General features: G+C 40.0%; 1 protein-coding gene across 3 annotated transcripts in view; it reads right to left on the bottom strand.

Annotated features, from left to right (window-relative positions):
• Positions 1–3,378: 3,378 nt before the first annotated feature.
• CGNL1 (cingulin like 1) overlaps positions 3,379–20,043 on the bottom strand; it is an 89,630-nt gene continuing 72,965 nt past the window's right edge. For 2 of the 3 annotated variants that reach the window (XM_018559928.1, XM_018559929.1), the window contains exons 15-19: positions 10,096–10,179; positions 9,622–9,746; positions 6,900–7,008; positions 4,451–4,614; positions 3,379–4,041 (exon numbers count right to left, since the gene is read on the bottom strand). In XM_018559928.1, coding sequence (XP_018415430.1) covers positions 3,909–4,041; positions 4,451–4,614; positions 6,900–7,008; positions 9,622–9,746; positions 10,096–10,179 — 615 coding nt within the window. In that variant the 3' untranslated portion in view covers positions 3,379–3,908. The remainder of the gene's footprint in view (positions 4,042–4,450; positions 4,615–6,899; positions 7,009–9,621; positions 9,747–10,095; positions 10,180–20,043) is intronic. The other variant, XM_018559930.1, reaches the window with a different exon arrangement.

Here is a 20,043-nt window from a genome sequence, read left to right as displayed (position 1 = left end):
GTAAACTCATGAAAAATAATCCCACTCAGAATCCAAGAGAGTATACAGTTTTGTGAACAAATCTCAGGAAAAGTTATATATTCACTATATACCTCCTGTTTCTGTAGTAGGATCAGCAAAGGATGGATGCAGATTAGAACCAGATAAATGAATATTTATAAAGATAGAAGATAGGATGAGGATTGTAGTATAGACAGCGATAGGTAGGATAGGCCTAGTGTAACTCAAAAGGTAACCTGTACGGAGGAAAGTGCTTCTTTTTGATATTTCTAGTTGCCTAGCTGTCCCACCAATCCAATGGCTTCGATACATTTGGAGGCACTAACTCAAAGTAAGTATGTAGATCAGGAGTTACCACTTCTCTGTGAACTTGTTGTTGGTCAGTGTCTTAAAAAGTATTGAAGCCAGAGAGGAGATCAACAATTATTATATATACAGGATGTATATAGCGCCAACAGTTTGCGCAGCGCTTTACAATATAAGGAAGACATTACAATCACAATACAATTCAAGACAGGATGGTAATGACCGCCCCCAAATTCCTTTTATACCAGACATTTCTTAAAAGCCTAACTCTAGGAACATTCCAAAAAAAATTGAATTCTTCCCACTGACCACCCATGTAGGTGGACCTTTCCTCCACAGACCACCACCACAGACCAATCTAAGGGGACAGTTCTCCACTGACCACCCATGTGACAAAGCACTTCACTGACCAGTAATGTAAGGGGGCACTACAATTTATGTTTGTTGTATTTCATTATTATTACTGAAAATTATTTTGTCATATGGAGAAGCCCTGGGTATCAAATACACTAAGTACACCACATTCCTTATTCTGTTATTTATTCTTATATTCACAACTAACTCTTCACGCTAATGTCCCATAAGCAGTAGATATAATAATGATTAGCCGGGGTTCCACCGAGACCTAAAAACTATTTCAAGGGTTCCTCTGTGTTAAAAAGGTTGAGAAAGGCTTTAGTAAATTGAGCCTATTACCATGTTACTTTAAATTAAACATTACAGGAAAGGACCGTGGTGCCGCCATTCCTGATCTCTCCCTCTGAAAATGCTAGTTGCCTGGTTATAGTGTTTCAGTTCTGAGTCATAGATCCAAAACAAGTAGGCAGCTAGTGTCTTCTGGTTTTTCTGATCTGCTTGCTTGTTCCAGTTCAAGGATTTGGGAAGTACTGAAACCATGCTGGCAGACAACTAGCATTTTCAGAAAGACGTCTGCAATGGCAGTTCCGAGATATATCATACGTCTTCTTTAATTGCAACTCCATGAGTATTGCTGTTGCTGGAGTCTATGGGTGGAGAAGGGGTCCTCTATATAAATTTTTTATTGCCATGCTATGCATGACGTTCTGTCTGTGCTGTAAATGTATACAATATCTATAAACAGTTTAAAACTTGGTACACCTATAATGTAACTGAAGGAATTGTTTGGATTGTGTCTGCACAGGAATGTTTTTAAATGACTGAAACAGAAAATCTATACGTTGTTCTGGGAATAGGGAACTGTAATAGGTGAAATCAATAACAGTATGCACAATACATAGTGTCAGGGTGAGAGTCTGCAGGAGCCATAGTGAAGGGCACATGTATAACTGCTTTTTAATTATCAGGAATGGAGTAGAGAATTATGGACACAGAAATTAGCACTATACCCGATGACAACTGCCAGACCAGCTGTGTTTACTGAGGAGTAAAATAAACTTCTGCTCCTGCCTAGGAACACAGACATTAAGAACAGTGTTATGATTAAACATTCATAACACAACGTGCTCTGCTTGGATCCCATAATGCTTTCTGTTCGGAGTTAAATGAAAAAAGCATTAAAATCAGGGATGGGCAATTTGCTTGTCTCTAAAACAGTGGACATGTATTAAGCCAAAATGACGTCCACTTGTAGTGCAAGTTGATGGTAACGGACTCTAACCCAGAGTCTAACCAGATTCACATGGAGAAAAACATGCAGTAGTGCAGTTATGGGTAAAATGACCAGGAAGGCATGTACAATAGCTAGCCGATAACTGTGGCAAGTATCCCTTGTTATTTCTAATGCATGCATGCAACACTCACATGTACTGTTGTACTGGCTGCTTCTATGAGAGCATAGAACAATTTACATGCACGTGGGGGGAACCATAGAACAAAGTAATCATGGGGCTTTTTAGGTACTACTTTTGCAACCTCATGTTAGAGCCATACAAAAGATAAAGCGGGGATTTATCAAAGCTGGAGCAGTTGTCCAGGGCAACCAATCAGCTCCTCTCTTCAGTTTGTTCAATTAACATTTGAAAAGGAAAGAGAGAAGCTGATTGGTTGCCACGCACAGCTGCTCTTTTGTCTGCTCCAGTTTTGATAAATTCCCCTCAATGTTTATTCAAAACATTATTTATAAAAATTTTAAAAATCGATCTTCAATCCTAAAATTTGAATCATAAAATCCAGAAACACACAAACACTGTTATCATTCACATGTCATAGTCTAGCTTCATGAAAACACTTTTCATTAGTCTATCACTGTTGTATCTACATAGCCCACTTTTGGTTCAATGCGTTTTGTATTGCACTTCTTCAGGAACCACAGGTCGTCACAAAAAGAAAGTATTTAGTACCACCCAAAAATTGGACATAAAAGGTACAACAATAAAAGACTAAGGAAACATGAAATAAGTCTTTTAGGATGCTAGACTAGGACATATGACTTGTGGACTTGTGGATGATAACAATGTGTTTTTTTTTTCTTCTAGATTATATTAGATTATATGGGGATTGATTTTAAAAATTTTAATGATTAAACATCTTTTGTATGGATCTAACATGAGGTTGTAATAGTGGTACCTAAAAAGCCCCCCAATTGCTTTGTTCTATGGTTTCTAAATTTTAGGGGGGGGGGGGGGGCTACCTCTTACTTTTATACCCAAAAATTGCACTATTGTAATGCATTTGGGGTAAATTTCATGGAAGGAGATGCAGGCTGTATGGGGTTGCTACTTGGAAGGCTGAACCAATGCAATCAGCTGCAGCTTTATGGGTGCAATCCTGCTTACCATGAGCTATTTCTTTAGCTAAACAATGCTGGTACCTAATCTTCACTGAAATGTTTTGGTCTATCATATGTAATGGGCAAATGACACAGCAGGTTAAAAGAAATGGCAACCAAGTCTTTATTCACCTTCCTGGCTGCAGACAGATTAAAACCTATGCTAGGACTTAGTGTGGTCCAAGGATATAGAAGTATTTACTCCACTGAGCATGCCCCATAAATCACCTGATATGAGAGACAGAAAAAAAAAGATTTTTAAACAATCATACAAAAACATTATTGTGAAAATCTTACACAGTCTTGGCATCTTGTTAAAAGATTCTTTAATAGATGTAATAACATTATTAAAAAAATATTTCATTTCACGATAGCAAGAGAAGCATGTTGTAAAAGATTGGATTTGGATTTTACAACAAAGCAATCTAAGAATCAATACAAATAAACAATTATTTACACCAGACTGTTAGCTGTGTCAATAAAAGTAATGACATTCAGCAAAGTAGTTACTTATTTGGATGTCTGAAGTCTTCGCTAACAAGTAGGCTTGCAGCAACTGCACTGGGATTGGTCATAAAAGCTAGATTAACTGTAACAGTTTATTATATACTTGAATATACTATGAAATACTCTATAACAAATTATATATGGATTATAATATTTACAAAGCATAACATTCTTAAGACATTGTTCTGTACAAATCAGTTTACTTTGCTTTGCATGTAAAAGAATACTAAATGCTGGGTGGCATGCTGCCCCAATTGTCGCTTTCCTGTGTTTTATTCCATGGAATGTACAGTGCATGGTGTTCTATGGTTCATTCATCTTTTACAGTCCAAATAACAGATCCAGTTTAGGTGGTGAGGCCATCATCCCTGGAATATTTGTATAAAGAAGGTGCTTCATAAAGGCTCTCTCCATCGGTGCTTAGGTCATCATCGTCATCAAGATCATTCAACATCTTGCTTGGGGAGTTCCTGCGTCTACTACAAGAAAAATAGCATTAAATATAAACAGTAATGCAAAAAGCCAATTTTGGGGGCGGGGCTACACTTCTCAATACCACGAACAACCAGGAAGTACAGGATATCCACACGCTGCCTGTGAGCCGCCGATCTATTCGGTTTTAACTGTGACTACTTTTTTTTCAAATAAATGTTTGTCGACTACACTATGAGGAGCTTTTCTTTTTATTTTTGCTAAATACCGATCCAAATCCAAAGTAAATATAGGAGGCAGTCATGGGTCTTGCAGTGGAAATAAGTCCATGACAAATGTTTATGTATGTGTATATTATACACACACACACACACACACACACACACAGATTCTATATTACACATATGTGATGCTTCTATTAGATGTGCATTAGTTAAACCAGTAGTAAACACTAACCTGAGCTCCTTCTTTGCACCATTTAACTGTCCTTGCAATTGCTCATTGAGGTCAACTTGTTCCTCGAGATCTCTTTGCAGTTTCTTTTTAGAACTTTCCAGCCTATCAATTTCTTCTTCAGCTTCTTCTACTTGTCTCTTCATTGATTTCAGTCGTAGGCTTAGCTAGAGATTTTAAGAAGAAACACATTCTGTGAGATTACTTTGGTAGACCTGCACTACCTTGCACCTCCCAGCCTAGTCATGGTGCCAAGAGCTCAAGAACCCCTTTTTAATTATAAAAGGTGGTATTATAATATTGCTTTATAAATGTGACATTTGAGGAATCTATTTGTGTGGATTTGTAATGTTACTGATAGGATCACTATAATAGATATACGACAGATATATAATGGATAATTTAGATAAAAGAATCTGCGCTCTTGGAAAGATAAGGCTAAAAAGTTAGAATACTAATCCTAAAGCTGCTATGAATTGGTAAAATATGATGTGCAAGTGATAACACAGCGCTAAAGGTGGATTCCGTAAGAAAGTAGGTGTAAAATATAAATTAATATATTGCCTTGTTCTGAAGGTATATAATGGATAATGTCTATGACAATTGGAAAGATTTCAAACAGTTTGCATAACTCAGGGGTACACAATTCTGAACACACTTCAAGGTGACACTGATATGGCTGTATTGTCCCATCACCACTGGAGGGTGATTGTAACCCTAGGCAGGCAGTATTTGTATTCTTATTGAATTTTATAAAAAGGTTAAAGATGGAATCAAACTGTTTCTTTACGGAAACTTGCATATTCCTGTGCACCCCGTTTTAAATACCAGAACCTTGTTATTAAGTAAGACATCTTCAGGAAATGGAGTAAAAGAGTGTGTTGTGACCAAATTGGATCATGTGTTTTGCTGGGTTACGGGCTCATCTTTATAAGACAAAGACAGGCAGTAAATGGCCTGCTTACTATTGCTCAAAGCACTGAAACCTGATGTGATATTGTTCCCGACTCATAGATAAATATTAGTTTGGAAAATGACTTGGGACCTGCCATTCTGATTCCAGCTTCAGTAAAAGACAAAGGAGGGAATTTATCAAAACTGGAGCAGACACAATCTGGATCAACCAATCAGCATCTCTCTTCAATTTGATCAGGTAAAATTTGAAAATGAGACAGAAAAGCTGATTGGTTGCAATGCAGATCTGAGATTTTGTCTGCTCCAGTTTTGATAAATTCCCCCGCAGTGTACAGAAAACCCTCAGAACCGAATGCAGGGGTGAAATTCCAAGTATTCCTTGCACTGCCTTTAGTTTTGAAGCATTCAGTCTCATCTTTGCAGAGATTCTTCCCAAGGACATTGAATGTGTGGAGGGATACAGAGATACAGGAATTCTCTAATAAATCACCGGCACCAATTTTGTGACTATGTTCACAGATGAAGACATATTTCAGATACCCTTGTACACTAAAAGTAGTCATAGGCTGCTAATTTCTATTATATTGGAGAAAGTTATAGCTATTGTTTCTTTTAGCATTTAGAGCAGAGCAGCTAAAAGTCCAAAATATGTTTTCTAATATCCTTGCAATGTATATATTTGTTGTGAAGAGAGTGTTTTTTTTTTTCCAATAAAAATAATTGCTTGAGTTAACCTATGCACTTACGTCCAATCATTTTGCTGAGAAATGCAAAGTTGGATGCACTTAGAAAACCATGCTTGCCATGGCATACTTTGTACCTGGAAGCATCACCACATCACAGGTAAGTATGTGCAGACTGGACACGCAGACATGTAAAAAAAAGGTCTATTTTCTTTTCTTGATAGAAAATCTTTCCAATTATTACAAGTTTATCTTTGTGCTTTTTGGCACTAATTCATATAAATGCTCAAACAATGTCTAAACCTGTTGAATGCTTTGGTTTTCTTGGGCCAGGACCATCCTTACTGCATGCCATACTCTTTTTTTCTGTGCACACCACCGCAACATGGTAGTGTAAACTGAGCCCATCTAAAACAAGGCAAATTGCCTTGACTTGTGTTGCGTCTGCACTGGAAAACAAAACCCAGCAAGTGCAGCCCCAACACATTGGGTGTGAACGGGCCCTAACAAGAAGAGTAGTAAAATAAATATATATTTCGAAGTTCCCTGGCATAAATTTATCATGTTGGTATTATGCACACTGCTGGCTATCTATAATACATTTTACAAATAATATTGATTTTCCTGCAAATTCCAGTGTTCTCATCAGATTAGTGCTGCTTGGAGTTCCATTGCTCAAAGCAACATCAATCATTTAGCCTGAACATGCAGCTGCAAGAATAAAACAGCTGTCATATGAAAACAAACCAAGGACAAACATGAGGAATACAAAAGCTGCATCTGAAGTCTCTTAAAATTTGACATACAGTAGTTAATTAAGGTTTGAGTGGCGAACCATTTAAAATCTGCCCTACCTGATCTTTCTGATCGGTTAAAGTGAGATGCTCGTCATCCACCTGCATCATTAACTCCTTCACCTTCCTCTCCAGCCTGCGGTTGCTGAGTTGGAGGCTTGCCCGATCCCTGTGGAAAGGAAAAGCACATTGTTTGGAAATTGGAGCTGGAAACTGTGCCAGATTCTTTTTAACTTCCACTCAGAATACTGATGAAATGTTTGTATGCTGCATTTAATATTCTGTGGATTTACGGCTTGAAGCTCAGAACATTACATTGCAATCTACTGTCTTTCAGGCAAAAAAAAGAAAAAAGAAACTTGATAGTTATTTCTGAAACAAATATACCTATGTACATTCACCATATGAAAATTATATAAATAATTACGTAAACAGAAAATATACAGGAGATGCAGGAGAGTTTATGAAGACAGTGAAGCAAGACATCAGCTCAGCACCCAGTCACAGTGAACTGCTCTGAATCATAAGCAAAGCATTGAAAGGAAAGCATAATAGACATCTGGGTACAGTATGCCAGCTTCCTGTCATGTTATCCCGCACAAGTTGAATACTAATGTAGGAGCCTCGGCGGCAGACACACGGCCATGTCCCAATTTTTGTGCAAACAAATGATCCAAGTGATTGTGCTTAAGCATGGACAGGTTCCCTTGATTTCAAACCATCTTGCCAGTTTCAAATAGCAACGTTTATTTGGCTGTAATCCTAAACATATATTTCTTTACATTTAAAAGAAAAACCCTGGAATTTTCAAGAATCTAAAAATAAAACCCAAATTATTATGGCTAGGCAGTCTTGCTTATGAAAGATAGAAAGTTATTTTGTGTAAAAATAGGTACTAATAAAAATTCAAATATATGTAAAACAGGCAATACCATTACAGAACAAATATGGAAAGTTAGTGTTTATGGAACTGGCTAACCACAACGCAGCTGTGTGATAATATAGCTCAATATTCCTAACTTTCTTAAAATATATTGGCTTCTGCACAGTTCCAGGCATTCACATATCTATCTATATATTTTTTTGTGACTTATTGTAATTACAAAAAGCAAAATGGGTGTAAATGCATTGCACTTTATCGTACTTTGAGAACAAGACATGACAATTGTTTCCCAGCTCCTTAGAGTGCATAGCAGTGTCACATAGTAAAGCCTTGGAGCCAAGAGGAATGTAGACAATAGGGCTTTGTTTTTTACACTGCCATGCCCTATCAGAAGCTGAGAAACAGTGCGTAAGGTCAGGCAGTTGGCAAGACTTCAGATAAATACTGGGACAACTATACGGATACTGCTTTTTTTATAGGCTTAATAGTACTTTAATAGAAACTATAGTTTAAAACTTTTAAAGTATATGTAAACACAACAATAAAATTATCTTATTTGCTCCCTTTTGGTCTGCTAATTATACCATTGAAAATTTATAGTTATATCTGTTTGACAAAAAAACGTGTGGGTTGATAACATCTTAAGCGGTCTGCTTGTCCACAAGGAGGGGTTATGGAGATGAGGAGGGGGCTGTATTATATTTAATCCATCAGACAGGGCTGGCACCATATGATTACCAATTCAGAGCTGTGTTGTCATGTCCAAGAGGCATGTTGTCAGACATGTTGCGTGTATTCCAGAGATATACTGAATATATTTTTTTTATTATGCTTTAACATACACTTTAACCCTTTCGCTGCCAAGCCCTCCGGAACATTTTTCAAATCAGCTGGCCAAGCCATTTTTGAATTTTCTGCAATTGTTTCCTATTGATTTGATTTTCAACTGCTGCGTTGCTAGCGTTTGTAAAAGACCCCCCAAACCATATATCTTGTGAGCCGCTGATGACAGCTATTAATTTAAAGGGGACAGTCTGCTGAACAGTTCTACTATAAGCTGATGGTCGCTAAAGCGACCATCAGCTTATAGTAGAACTGTAAATGCCAGGTCCGTACGGCGTACTGAGCTGGCCAGGTGGAAGCACTTTTGTAGCTCCGTACGACATACGTCCTTGGCAGCGAAAGGGTTAAATGTCTAAGATTATATACAGGTATTTTCACTCAATATAAAATACCACAAAAGATATCTGCTAAAATATACAGTGAATGCCAAAAAAGCAAACCAAAGTTCTTTATTTTTACTTCTTCCCTGGTACTTTTAAAACTATAAGCAGGTTGCACTGGATTTCTGAAACACAATTTTAATTCAGGGATCTACAAGCAAATTAAACATACAGGTGAAACTCGAATAATTAGAATATCGTGCAAAGTTCATTTATTTCACTAATGCAACTTAAAAAGGTGAAACTAATATATGAGAGAGACTCATTACATGCAAAGCAAGATCATTCAAGCCGTGATTTTTCATAATTGTGATGATTATGGCTTACAGCTCATGAAAACCCCAAGAACCCCAAATCCACAACCTCAAAAAAGTAGATTATTACATGCAATCAATAAAACAAGGATTGTACATAGAACAATATCGGACCTCTGAAAAGTACAAGCATGCATATGTACTCAGTACTTGGTTTGGGCCCCTTTTGCAGCACTTACTGCAATTACTTTTGCACGATATTCTAATTATTCGGGTTTCACCTGTATAGGTATGCCTAAAAGCCTAATATTACTTCATAAAGCATAACACTAGAACCACAGCTATATTACAGCAATAACACAAGTAAAGGGTTAAAAAAAGAATCATTCACCAAGCCCAAACACAACAACAAGTTACGTTACCTTTCTTCATTTTCCAGGCGTTCTTCCAGCTCCACTATTCTTGTTTCCATCTGAGCAACAAGCCCTTCTTTATTGGATCGATGTGAAGTTTCAAGATGAGCTATTCTGCTCTTCAGATCTTTGTTCTGAGCGAAAGAAAAGCTGCAGTGGGTCAAACAATACTCAACTTCAAATGCTACACAAGGTTGGAAAACAAAACCAAACGTTTCAACAATAAATCAATGCATCTTATAAGAATAACAGACTTTTAAAATTCTTATACAGTGAGAAATCTTCCCTGAAATCTGAGAAATCCCATTCACATCCAAACCTCTGTTTACAATCACAGGTGCTATACAGTACATTAGGTCCCTATGTTTCATTGACTGCAGACTGCAAAAATCAGCACTGCAATACATTGACAAGAAGGGGATGGCTTTTTAGCTAAGGTACACAACATAATAATTATATTTTTATATAGAAAGCTAATGTTACCTGTCTTTCCAAGGACATTTTATCACACTCCAAATCTTGCTTTGCAGCACGTTCTTGAAGCAGTTCTCCCCTCATTTGTTCAATCTGATAAGAAAAACAAAGCTTTTTCATTCTCATAAATATGCATCATATATATATAATCTTTCTTTCAGCACCAAGCCACCCTTCATTAAAAGGGACATGCACTATCACTAATATACCATAAGGCCTTGTTTCCACAAATATTAGCTTTTATAAGGGCAGTGTGTACAGCAAGCTTTCAAAACACTTTGGACAGCTTTCTTGAAGCTTTAAAAGCAACCTTTAGTTCCAATTTGGTAAACACAGATCTAAATGGGAGTGATGGATTAAAACAAGCTGCTAGCAGGCTTTATTTAGGTTTCAAAAAAGTGTTAAAGCTTACAGAAGCCCACTAGCAACTTGTTTAAAGTAACAACCTATTTTCCCCAAAAATATCTGTTTAATGACTCCAAACTAGAGCTTGAAGTTGATTTAAAGCCCTTGTGCCCATAACGAGGCCCACCAGGTAAACAAAAGCCTCTGCTCCTGGCACCAGTCGCATTGCAGCACCCATGCATCATAAAAGCAGATGCCAGTGTGCAGGCTTGCCCTTCATTGCTTAGACGGTGGCTTCCTAAGTGCTGGCCACATCCCAGTGGCAGGGTCCACATTGGAAAAGCAGCAGATGCTGCCAATCAAAGCTCTCTGCTCCCAGCTCTGTTTGTAACTGACATCATATCTTGGGGACTGGGCTGTTATCTGTACATTGGGCAGACATGGTAGAGGGGACCACATGTGCAGAAGATAAGGACCTAGCCTCATTAAGTATATCCCTGATGTTAGCTTGATGCTGCCTGACTTGCTTGGGGAAGGTGGGGGATTAGGCCCATACTGTCAGCTGTGAGTTTTCTTTTATTATGCACCTTTTTCCCTTCTCCAACAGGCTGGTTCTTCTACCTCTTTAACATGTCCTGTGCACTGTTTGTTGGTTCTGTCTGACAGTTGACTAAGGTCAGAGGCAGTGGTATGAATCCACTGACTGAGCACTGATTTGTAAAGGGGGCAAAATGATATGCGTGCCCCTTTGTGATGTTGTGGGATGTATTTGAGGCCCCTTATATCTTGCAAGTTGACCACTGCAGCTTTAAATCTCCAGCAAAGTTGCCTGAAGCTGAATGCTTAGAAATTCTTTGTAACAGCTTGCTGTACCCCCGACTTCTATACAAGCCTAAGCCTATGTGAACAAGGCATTAGTTGAAGTGGTCATTGATCAGCCAGGGGTACTTGTGCACTTCTGCATTACTCACTTTTTATTTGCATGCATAGGGAGATCCATTCAATCCATCTACCTGTTTGCATTAGGTAGGAGGTATTCTGTGAAAACCCTAGATATAACTGCTGTTGCAGATTTCAGATAACCATGTAAGTTATGTTTAAATATATAAATGGTACTGATGTGGGATCCAAACTGTCTACATTATGCATCCCCACTATGTATTTTCTGTAAAGGAGTTGGGTTCCCATACACTAAAGGAGAACCTGTCCTCAGTATAAATCACATGGCAAGGGTCCAATGCTGATGGCCCATGGACTTTGTCAAACATAATTTCAAGTAACAAGTAAGATTCAAATAGTCCAGTCTCAGATCACATGGCAGCAAATTTATAAGCACAATAAAACAGTCAAAACAAGCAAGTCACAATAATAGAGGAGAACCATATGAAGGGATTTATTGTGCAAATAATTTTTTTAATTATTCTAAATATAAAATTGAGCGGGCCTATGTCCAAGCTGTAAGACATAACAGAGGTGACATGAGAAGCAATAACAAAAAGAAGCAATAACAATTACCATATGTTGAGGATGATATTTATTATTTATTTTCCCAATATGTTTTGTGATAGTTTTGATTCAGTTATGTATCATAGAACCGGATTTGTTAATTATACTTGAATAAATACCTGTTTCCCGAACCTTTATACTTTAATCCTTAAATGTCCAGGCAAAATGCATCTCTAGAGTTTTGGATTTAGTGGGGAAGGGTTAGGACCCCGTCAGGTTTGAACTGCTTTCCAGGGTTCTGTTAGAGAGAATCTCCCGATCTTACTGTAATGGTGACAAATGGTTTCACCAGATAGAAGTGAGGACAAATCTGCAACAGGCCCACAGCGAAAAAATGCTTCTAGTCTTCTCCTACACTAATAAATCATTTTGGTCTGTGTTTCTGTTGGAGATTATCCCTTACTTCTTGTCTGCTGAAACTGTTGTCACTTGGACAGGAAGTTAGTGGAAGGCTCTCTTACTGAGCCTCAGATATCAGTAAAAAAAACCTGACTGATCTCTAATCCTTCTGTACTCTATCCAAAATGGGAAAAATGTTTTGGCTGGGCATACACTTTAATCATTCAGATGCGGCATACATGTCCGTGTGGCATGCATGCCCATAAACAGGCCAATCCTGGGAGGGACAGGTGCTGCATATGATTGTGCACAGCAGCCTGTTCTTCCCTATGGGAGGATGTGGCTGTACGCGGTCATCTTCACACCTGTACTTGTACATCCGTGCGGGTACGAGTGCCCGCACTTGGACGCACACTGTCTGACGGATGTGCAGTTCAGGTGTGCGTATGACAGCGTACAGCTGCGTCCTCCCATAGGGAAAAACAGGCTGCTGTGCGCAATCACACGCTGCACCTGTCCCCCCCAGGACTGGCCCGTTTACGTGCGTGCACACCACATGGACGTGTACGCCCAGTCTGAATAAAGGCCTAAATTTTGTCTCTTCCTTCCCTTACTAGTAATTGTTGGTTGATATATTTTAGATTTATTTTTTTATTTAAAAAGGAGAACTATGAGGTGAGGGTTTTTCACTCAACCTCATAGTTCGAGCCGACCTGTGACAATGAAACTGTGACACGTCGGCTCAATAGATCGGGAAGTGAGCGAACACATACCGTCTCTCGCTCACTTCTCGATCCTGTCCCTGCAGAGAGCCGTGGCTGTCACTCCCCTCTCCGATCCTCCAGTGCTGACTGGAGGAACGAATGGGGGAGCGGGTGGGTACAGCTGGCTCTGCCTCTAGATAGGCAGAGCCAGCTGTCAATCCTGCAGCTGGGTGGATCTCGACAGTAATGCGGCGGTCTCGGTATACTGAGCTTTGGGTCACGGGAGGAAGTTAGTTTATGTCCTCCCGTGACCCTGAGGAGAACTATGGGGAAAAACACTTACCCCATAGTTCTCGTTTAGTGCGGAAAAAATCATCAGTGCTTTACACATAGACCTTTTACGTCAGTCTCTGTCCTCCGAATAGCTAGGACTGTGGTAGGAACATTAAACTGAAAGCTCTCCGAACTAACAATATTTTTTGGGAGAAATCTGGAGCACCCAGGGAGAACAAATAAGGTATATAGTATTCTAGAAGTCTCAATCTGGTGAGAAGTCCAAAATCAGTACTTACACTCTCCATCATTCAGTGCTGTACCCCGCAGGGCCCGGTTCCTGCTTATCATTCAGGTTGAGTTATTTACCCATCTTCGTATGAGCCCGTGGCATCAAGGACAAGCTTCCTGGGGTAAGGGGGGGTCATCAAGCTGCCCTGACTACGAGCATTGCTCTCTGCAGCATACTGTAGAGGACCACTCACCGCAGGAGAAAGAGGACTTCAGGAAGCCATATGACCCAACCACTCGAGTAGTTATGTATACAAAAAATGTGTAGGAAACAAAAATGTGGTGGGTGCTTTGATGGAAGGGGGATTCTTCAGTTGATAAAGTACGCCCCTAACTGGGAGTTGGACTTTAAATTGTGAAGTGTGCATTATTAAAACAGATCAACACATATGAGATCCACTATAGCACTGGGTAGGTAAATAGGACATTTACTATCCATTTTCTTTCTTTAAGTACAGGCTGCTGGAGTATCCACTTTATCCAGGCATATTCCCTGGAGTATTGTTAATTGGTTATAATTGGACGGTAGTTTTTTTTCCAGGTCTTATTTTCACATAGTAAAAGTTTAACAATATCACAGTCAGCACAATTATTTGTACTGAGCAACCTGCTTATAGAGTCACAGAAACAAATTGGATACAGTTTTGCAAGTCCAACAGTCTCACCTAAATTTAGATACACAGACATGCCAGAATACCCGTTTTACATGGTAGAAAGGAACCGTACAGTAAAGGATGGCAATTAGCAGCCCCTTCCAAAGCATTCATAAACTAGAGGAGAAAACAGGCCCCACATTCCAGAGCAATGAGGTCACACTGTACTGCAGACAATCACATGGGCTCATTTCTAGTGAAAGTAAATGGCCAGTCAAATCCTTTTAATTGCTCAAACAGCCCTCAGGTACTATGCTTTATCGCTGTTCTGTGACTCCTGCAGTAATAATAGGACTGTGGGAACAGAACAGCAGCCTCTTGCGTGTATTTTTGGTGCCAAGACAGATTTAAAAGCCACCGTTCAGAAAACTATTTGGGCTCATTTCACCGATACTTCAACTGAGCCAGTTGAGACAATGTAATGACAAACATTTTCAGACCAAATCTGTATATTAGGAGAATGCTTATTATTATTTGTGCATGTTCTCTGTGCTTGCCTAGGTTTCCTCTGGGTACTTCAGTTTCCTCCCACACTCCATTGACACGCTGGAAGGTTAATTGGCTCCTGTCTAAATTGGCTCTCGTATGTATGCATGTGAGATAGGAACCTTAGATTGCAATTGTCAAACGCAAATTAATGCAGCTCTGTGCTCCATAATACATCATTCATTGCATGTTTAAATGCAAACAGTATAAGTATCTAAATTTGACTTGCAGTAGAGCTCAGACTAGGAGAGGTAGAAGCAGCACAACTAGCCAACAGCTGTGCTGCGGTGCTCTTATACTCATAAGGAACAAAGGAGGATGGACTCCTTTGACTGACCTGTTACAGGCTGAGGAGGGATAAGACCTGTAAAGTAAGCTATACATGCTTAGAATTTCGACCAGTTCTTGTGGAACCGGCTGAAATTTACTTTGCGAGTGCTGCTTTTGGCACACTTCCACCCGGCATCCCTCAATCAGCTGATCGAAGGAGCAGGTCGGATTTGGTCAAATGGAGCTTGCAGCCAATCAGCTGCTATATCCGTTCAATATTGCGGCCGGTGGCCTCTGTCACAATATAATAGAAATAATGGGGATTTCCTCGGTCCCTCCTAAGTGTTGATGGAGGAATCAATTGTATTTTATTCGTTCAGCCCGCAGGTTCAAAGAAAAATTAGAACTGTGTATGCCCAGCTTAAGTGTAACTTAACTACTGCAAAGAAAATCCGGTTCTGACAGACATGGCTGTGTACTTCTCAGGACTGGAAGGATACATATACAATCACTTATACACTCACCGGCCACTTTATTAGGTACACCTGTTCAATTGCTTGGTAACACAAATTGCTAATCAGCCAATCACATGGCAACAACTCAAGGTATTTAGGTATCTGGACGTGGTGAAGACGACTTGCTGAAGTTCAAACAGAGCATCTTAACAGGGAAGAAATGTGATTTAAGTGACTTTAAAGTGGCATGGCTGTTGATGTCAGACAGGCTGGTCTGAGTATTTCAAAAACTGCTGAAAATATCCAGTGAGCGGCAGTTGTGTGGACGAAAATGCCGAGTTATGCAGAATACCATCTCTGAATCCACAAAACCTTGAAGCAGATGGGCTACAGCAGCAGAAGACCACATCTGGTACCTCTCCTGTCAGTTAAGAACGGAGGCTACAATTCACACAGGCTCACCAAAATTGTACAATACTGTAGAAGATTGGAAAAACTTCTGGTCTGATGAGTCTCGATTTCAACTGCAACATTCAGATGGTAGGGTAAGAATTTGGTGTAAACAACATGAAAGCATGGATGGGGGCTGGTGGTGTAATGGTGTGGGGGATATTTTCTTGACACACTTTGGGCCCATGATGCTCTTATGTCAATATGGACCAAAATCTCTCAGGAGTGTTCCATCACCTTGTTGAATCTATGCCACAAAGAATTAAGGTAGTTCTGAAGACAAAAGGGGGCCCAACCCAGTACTAGCAAAGTGTACCTAATAAAGTGGCCGGTGAGTGTATGTATTTCCGCTGTGTATTTAGCCAGTTGCCTGGAGTTCAGCTTTAAGTCTTCTCTGCAAAGAAAATGCTCTATATACAAATAAATGAATATATCAGTACAATATATATTATAACACAGTATTATAATATACATTTTGGATTATTTCACACGAGCAACACGACACACTAGCTACGCTGTTTCAAAAAAACACAAGCAACTAAAAAGTTTTGAACTCTGCAAAATGAAAGTAATTAAGCAGGAACTTATAAAGAAAAGTCTTCTGTTCCAACCGCAAGAACAACTGCTTCAAATAATTTTATTTTCGGTAGAGAAGGGAATCTTAATTCCTGCGTTAATTGGTGCTTGCCGCGTAGCAGGTCCCTCTGGCAGCGGCTGCGATCGTTCTTAACACGTTATTTTCATCCTCGGAGGAACAACAAACATTGGAGATTTCAGCAGAAGTTATCACAGCTGGGTTTGGTGAGCACTGAAAACAAAGCATTTTCAATGAGCCACAGTACCCCTCTGAGAGATGGCATGGATTTAATAAACGGAGGCCGTGTTTATGCGAGACCGTGGTATTAAGAACAGCTGGTTATCATCGTCTTGTTAATGAAAGCACACAATTTCATTTCTTCTCAATTATTGATATCGGGAAGCCTGGAACCGTCCCTTCATGTCTGTAATCGTACTTCTCATAAATCGAGTGTTTCATGTAAGCCCACACAGAGGGGGAGAGGAGGTGGGATTCCGCTAATGAGGTACATATTCCATTTCTCCAGACAGTTGACTGTAGTGCAGGGAAGAGGCCTGCATGTTCCATGCTTCATTCCCTGGAAAAGGGCCTTCATTTCTACATTGTGATTTACTTCTACACCTGGTGTACTGAGTAGAACAGGTGCTGAGAATCCAACCGGGAACGCGGCTCAGATGAGGTAGCAAAGCCACTGTAATTCTAGCCTGCCATATTTACACTGTCACCATAGAAACCACCCGCTCTCCCACGGTTTTAGGAAAGAAATCCACAGCCAGAAGGTTCTCGTTTATATTTCTCTCCCCCCACATAGCTAGACTTTTGACAATTAACTCCTTTCCTGTTACCGGGGTCCCTGCAGCCCCATTCTACAACTTAATTCAAAAGATGTTCTCTGCAGTAGGACGGGCAAGTCTGATCATTAAGACAATAAACTTTTTTTTTTTCACCCTTGAAATCCTGCAATGCTCTAGTGCAGGTGTGGGCAACTCCGGCCCTCTGGCTGTGCTTTAACTGCAAATCCCAACATGGCTCGACCTCTGGAAGGCATGCCTGTAACTTGTTGCAAAGCTTCATGGGACTTATAGTTCCACAACAGCTGGAAGGCCGGAGTTGCCCAGCTCTACTCTAACAATGAGGGGAATTGATCAAAATTGGAGCAGTTGCCCATGGCAACTAATCAGCTTCTGTCTTTCATTTTCAAAGCTAAACTGAAGATAGAAGCTGATTGGTTGCCATAGGCAACTGCTCCAGATTACCTCTGCTCCAGTTTTGATAAATTCCCCCAATGCCAAGCATTAAAATCCATGCAACGATTAAATAAGCTATGATATATAACAATTAGCATTAAAATGTAAGAACACAGAGAAACCTCACCACTCTATCCCACATCCAGCTCCGTCGCCTGCATACACTGCAGGTGCTGGCTGGGAGCTGTCCATGCTCCGTAACTATACCGTCCAAAGAAATCGTACACACTGCTAGTTCACCATGCATTTAGGGTAGGCAACCTCAGCAATCCAGCTGTGGTGAAACCAGGAATCCCAATCACACCTATGCCTCTGGGGGGTCATGCATGTTAATGTCATAGTCTTGAAATGACTCATGGGTCTCGCAGTTCCGCAAGAGCTGGAGTGCCAAGGTTGTTCATGCCTGGTGTAGTCTATGCCCATTCAACAGGCAGCATGGGATGGTCCCCATCTTGTAACGGCTTACTCGGATGTCATGGGCTTTGGTGGTAGAGATCTCTACAACTAAGCCTGTAAGGGTGAAAGGCATTAGAGTTGATTGATTACTAGGCAGGGACCATCCCATGCTGGCTGTTGGGTGGAATAAACTGCATGTATGGTAAACTAGCGGTGTGCAGTATTTCTTCAGACGAAGAACATTAAAAGCCATTTAGGATTAAATAAACCATTATATATTATATATTATGATTCGGGACCCTTGTCTAAAATATGGTTACAATGCTGAAGCTGGTGCAGCAGCACAAAGGACATCACCATCATCTATATCACATTAATACCTGTCCCTCTTTATACAAGTCACTAACCACCAGCAAGTGAAAAATAAATCACGGCACTGGAGGCCGAAATAGACTGTAGAGTTTGACATTGGTATTTCTGGTGTGCGCTGGACATGCATCCCATTAAACAGAGTAAAGTCAAACCCTTTTTTTACTTTACTTCTTTTTTGGGTCACAGGAGTTTACTTGTTTACTTTACTTTTCTCCTAAGACCCTAACTCAGCATATAGCGGGCTACTGCCTGCTATATGCTGACAGTGCAGAGCTGCACTGCAGCTGGGAAAGATCCCTCCAATGAGTGCTGCAGGGAATCCTTGTGGGAGGGGGAGCTGACTGACAGTCACTGCTCTCTGCAGGGAGAAGACTGTGAGTTAAGTGATCAGAGGTTACATGAGCTCTCAGCTCCAGAGCCGGTGTGTGAGAGACGTGGCTGCATGCAATTACACACGGTCACACGTGCAGGTCCAGGTGCCTGCATGCGCACGGATATGCAAGTTCAGGTGTGCATGTGACAGGATTTAATTGTGTGAAGCCACATCCTCCTATGGGAAAGAACAGGCTGCTGTACGCAGTTACATGCAGAACCTGTTCATTTGAAGTCTTTTTAAGGGCGTGCATGCCATACGGACATGCATGACAGTCTGAATGAGCCCTTATAGAAAGTGTCATGTAGCACTTTTAACTTGCCTTATAACATTGTTTATTAATTCCTAATACTTACATCACAAAACGTGGGTGTCTATATACGCAGGAACTGTGCACAAGACATAAAAAGGTTTTTGTTTGGTTTCTTTTTTGCACTTATGTAGAAGGATATAACAAAACACTTTCAGACCAAAACAGCACATACAAGGAGTTCATGGTTAGTGTTTACATACAAACTTTAAAGAAGAAGCAATGATACTTTTTACATTAATATTTAGATTTTGTATTCATTTCCTTTTTTATTAATTTGCTATTTATTATTTAGTTTTTTTTACGTAATAGAAGTACCAATGCTTTCTACACATACAGCCCAGGAATACTGATGTGTACTGCCATTTGGTTTTTAAAGATAGTCCCGTAAAAAGCCACCATATTTTACAACCAGAAGTAATTTTTTTAGTAGAACTGAAGCCAAAAACATTTTTTTAGTTGTGGATAGAATAATGGAGGGTCAGGTGTTTTTGTCTTTGCCATCTGTGTCCCATTGAAGAGATTTTCCTTCACTTCCTCTCCGAGTCACAACAGGAAGTGAGAGAAAGGCCCTCCAAAGAGAGGAAAATCCCTGGTGGTCAGCAGGGTGACCAGAGCTAGTGTGCCTATTGGAAGATTTCCCATCCATTCCTGTTCTGATGACAACTCAAAATTTCGGGGGGTTTTTCAGCTTCAGCAATAACTTTCACCAGGACAAATAGAGAGGGTGAATCTGCCTGTCCCTGCTTTGAAGGGCTATAACCACATATCACAGTACTGAGCTCTGCATGCTCATACTTTACCAGTGGAGTTTGCTGCTCTTATAATTATGCTTGTTTTCTTATAAAACATTAGGCATGTCATTGAGGTCTAGAAGGATAACAAGGCAGATATTATTCTAAGACAATTG

This window comes from Nanorana parkeri, unplaced genomic scaffold (genome assembly GCF_000935625.1).
Source record: "Nanorana parkeri isolate BGI_ZX_2015 unplaced genomic scaffold, ASM93562v1 scaffold422, whole genome shotgun sequence".
Taxonomy (NCBI): domain Eukaryota; kingdom Metazoa; phylum Chordata; class Amphibia; order Anura; family Dicroglossidae; genus Nanorana; species Nanorana parkeri.
The sequence above is the reverse complement of the archived record's forward strand: the minus strand, read 5'-3'. Positions and strand labels throughout refer to the sequence as shown.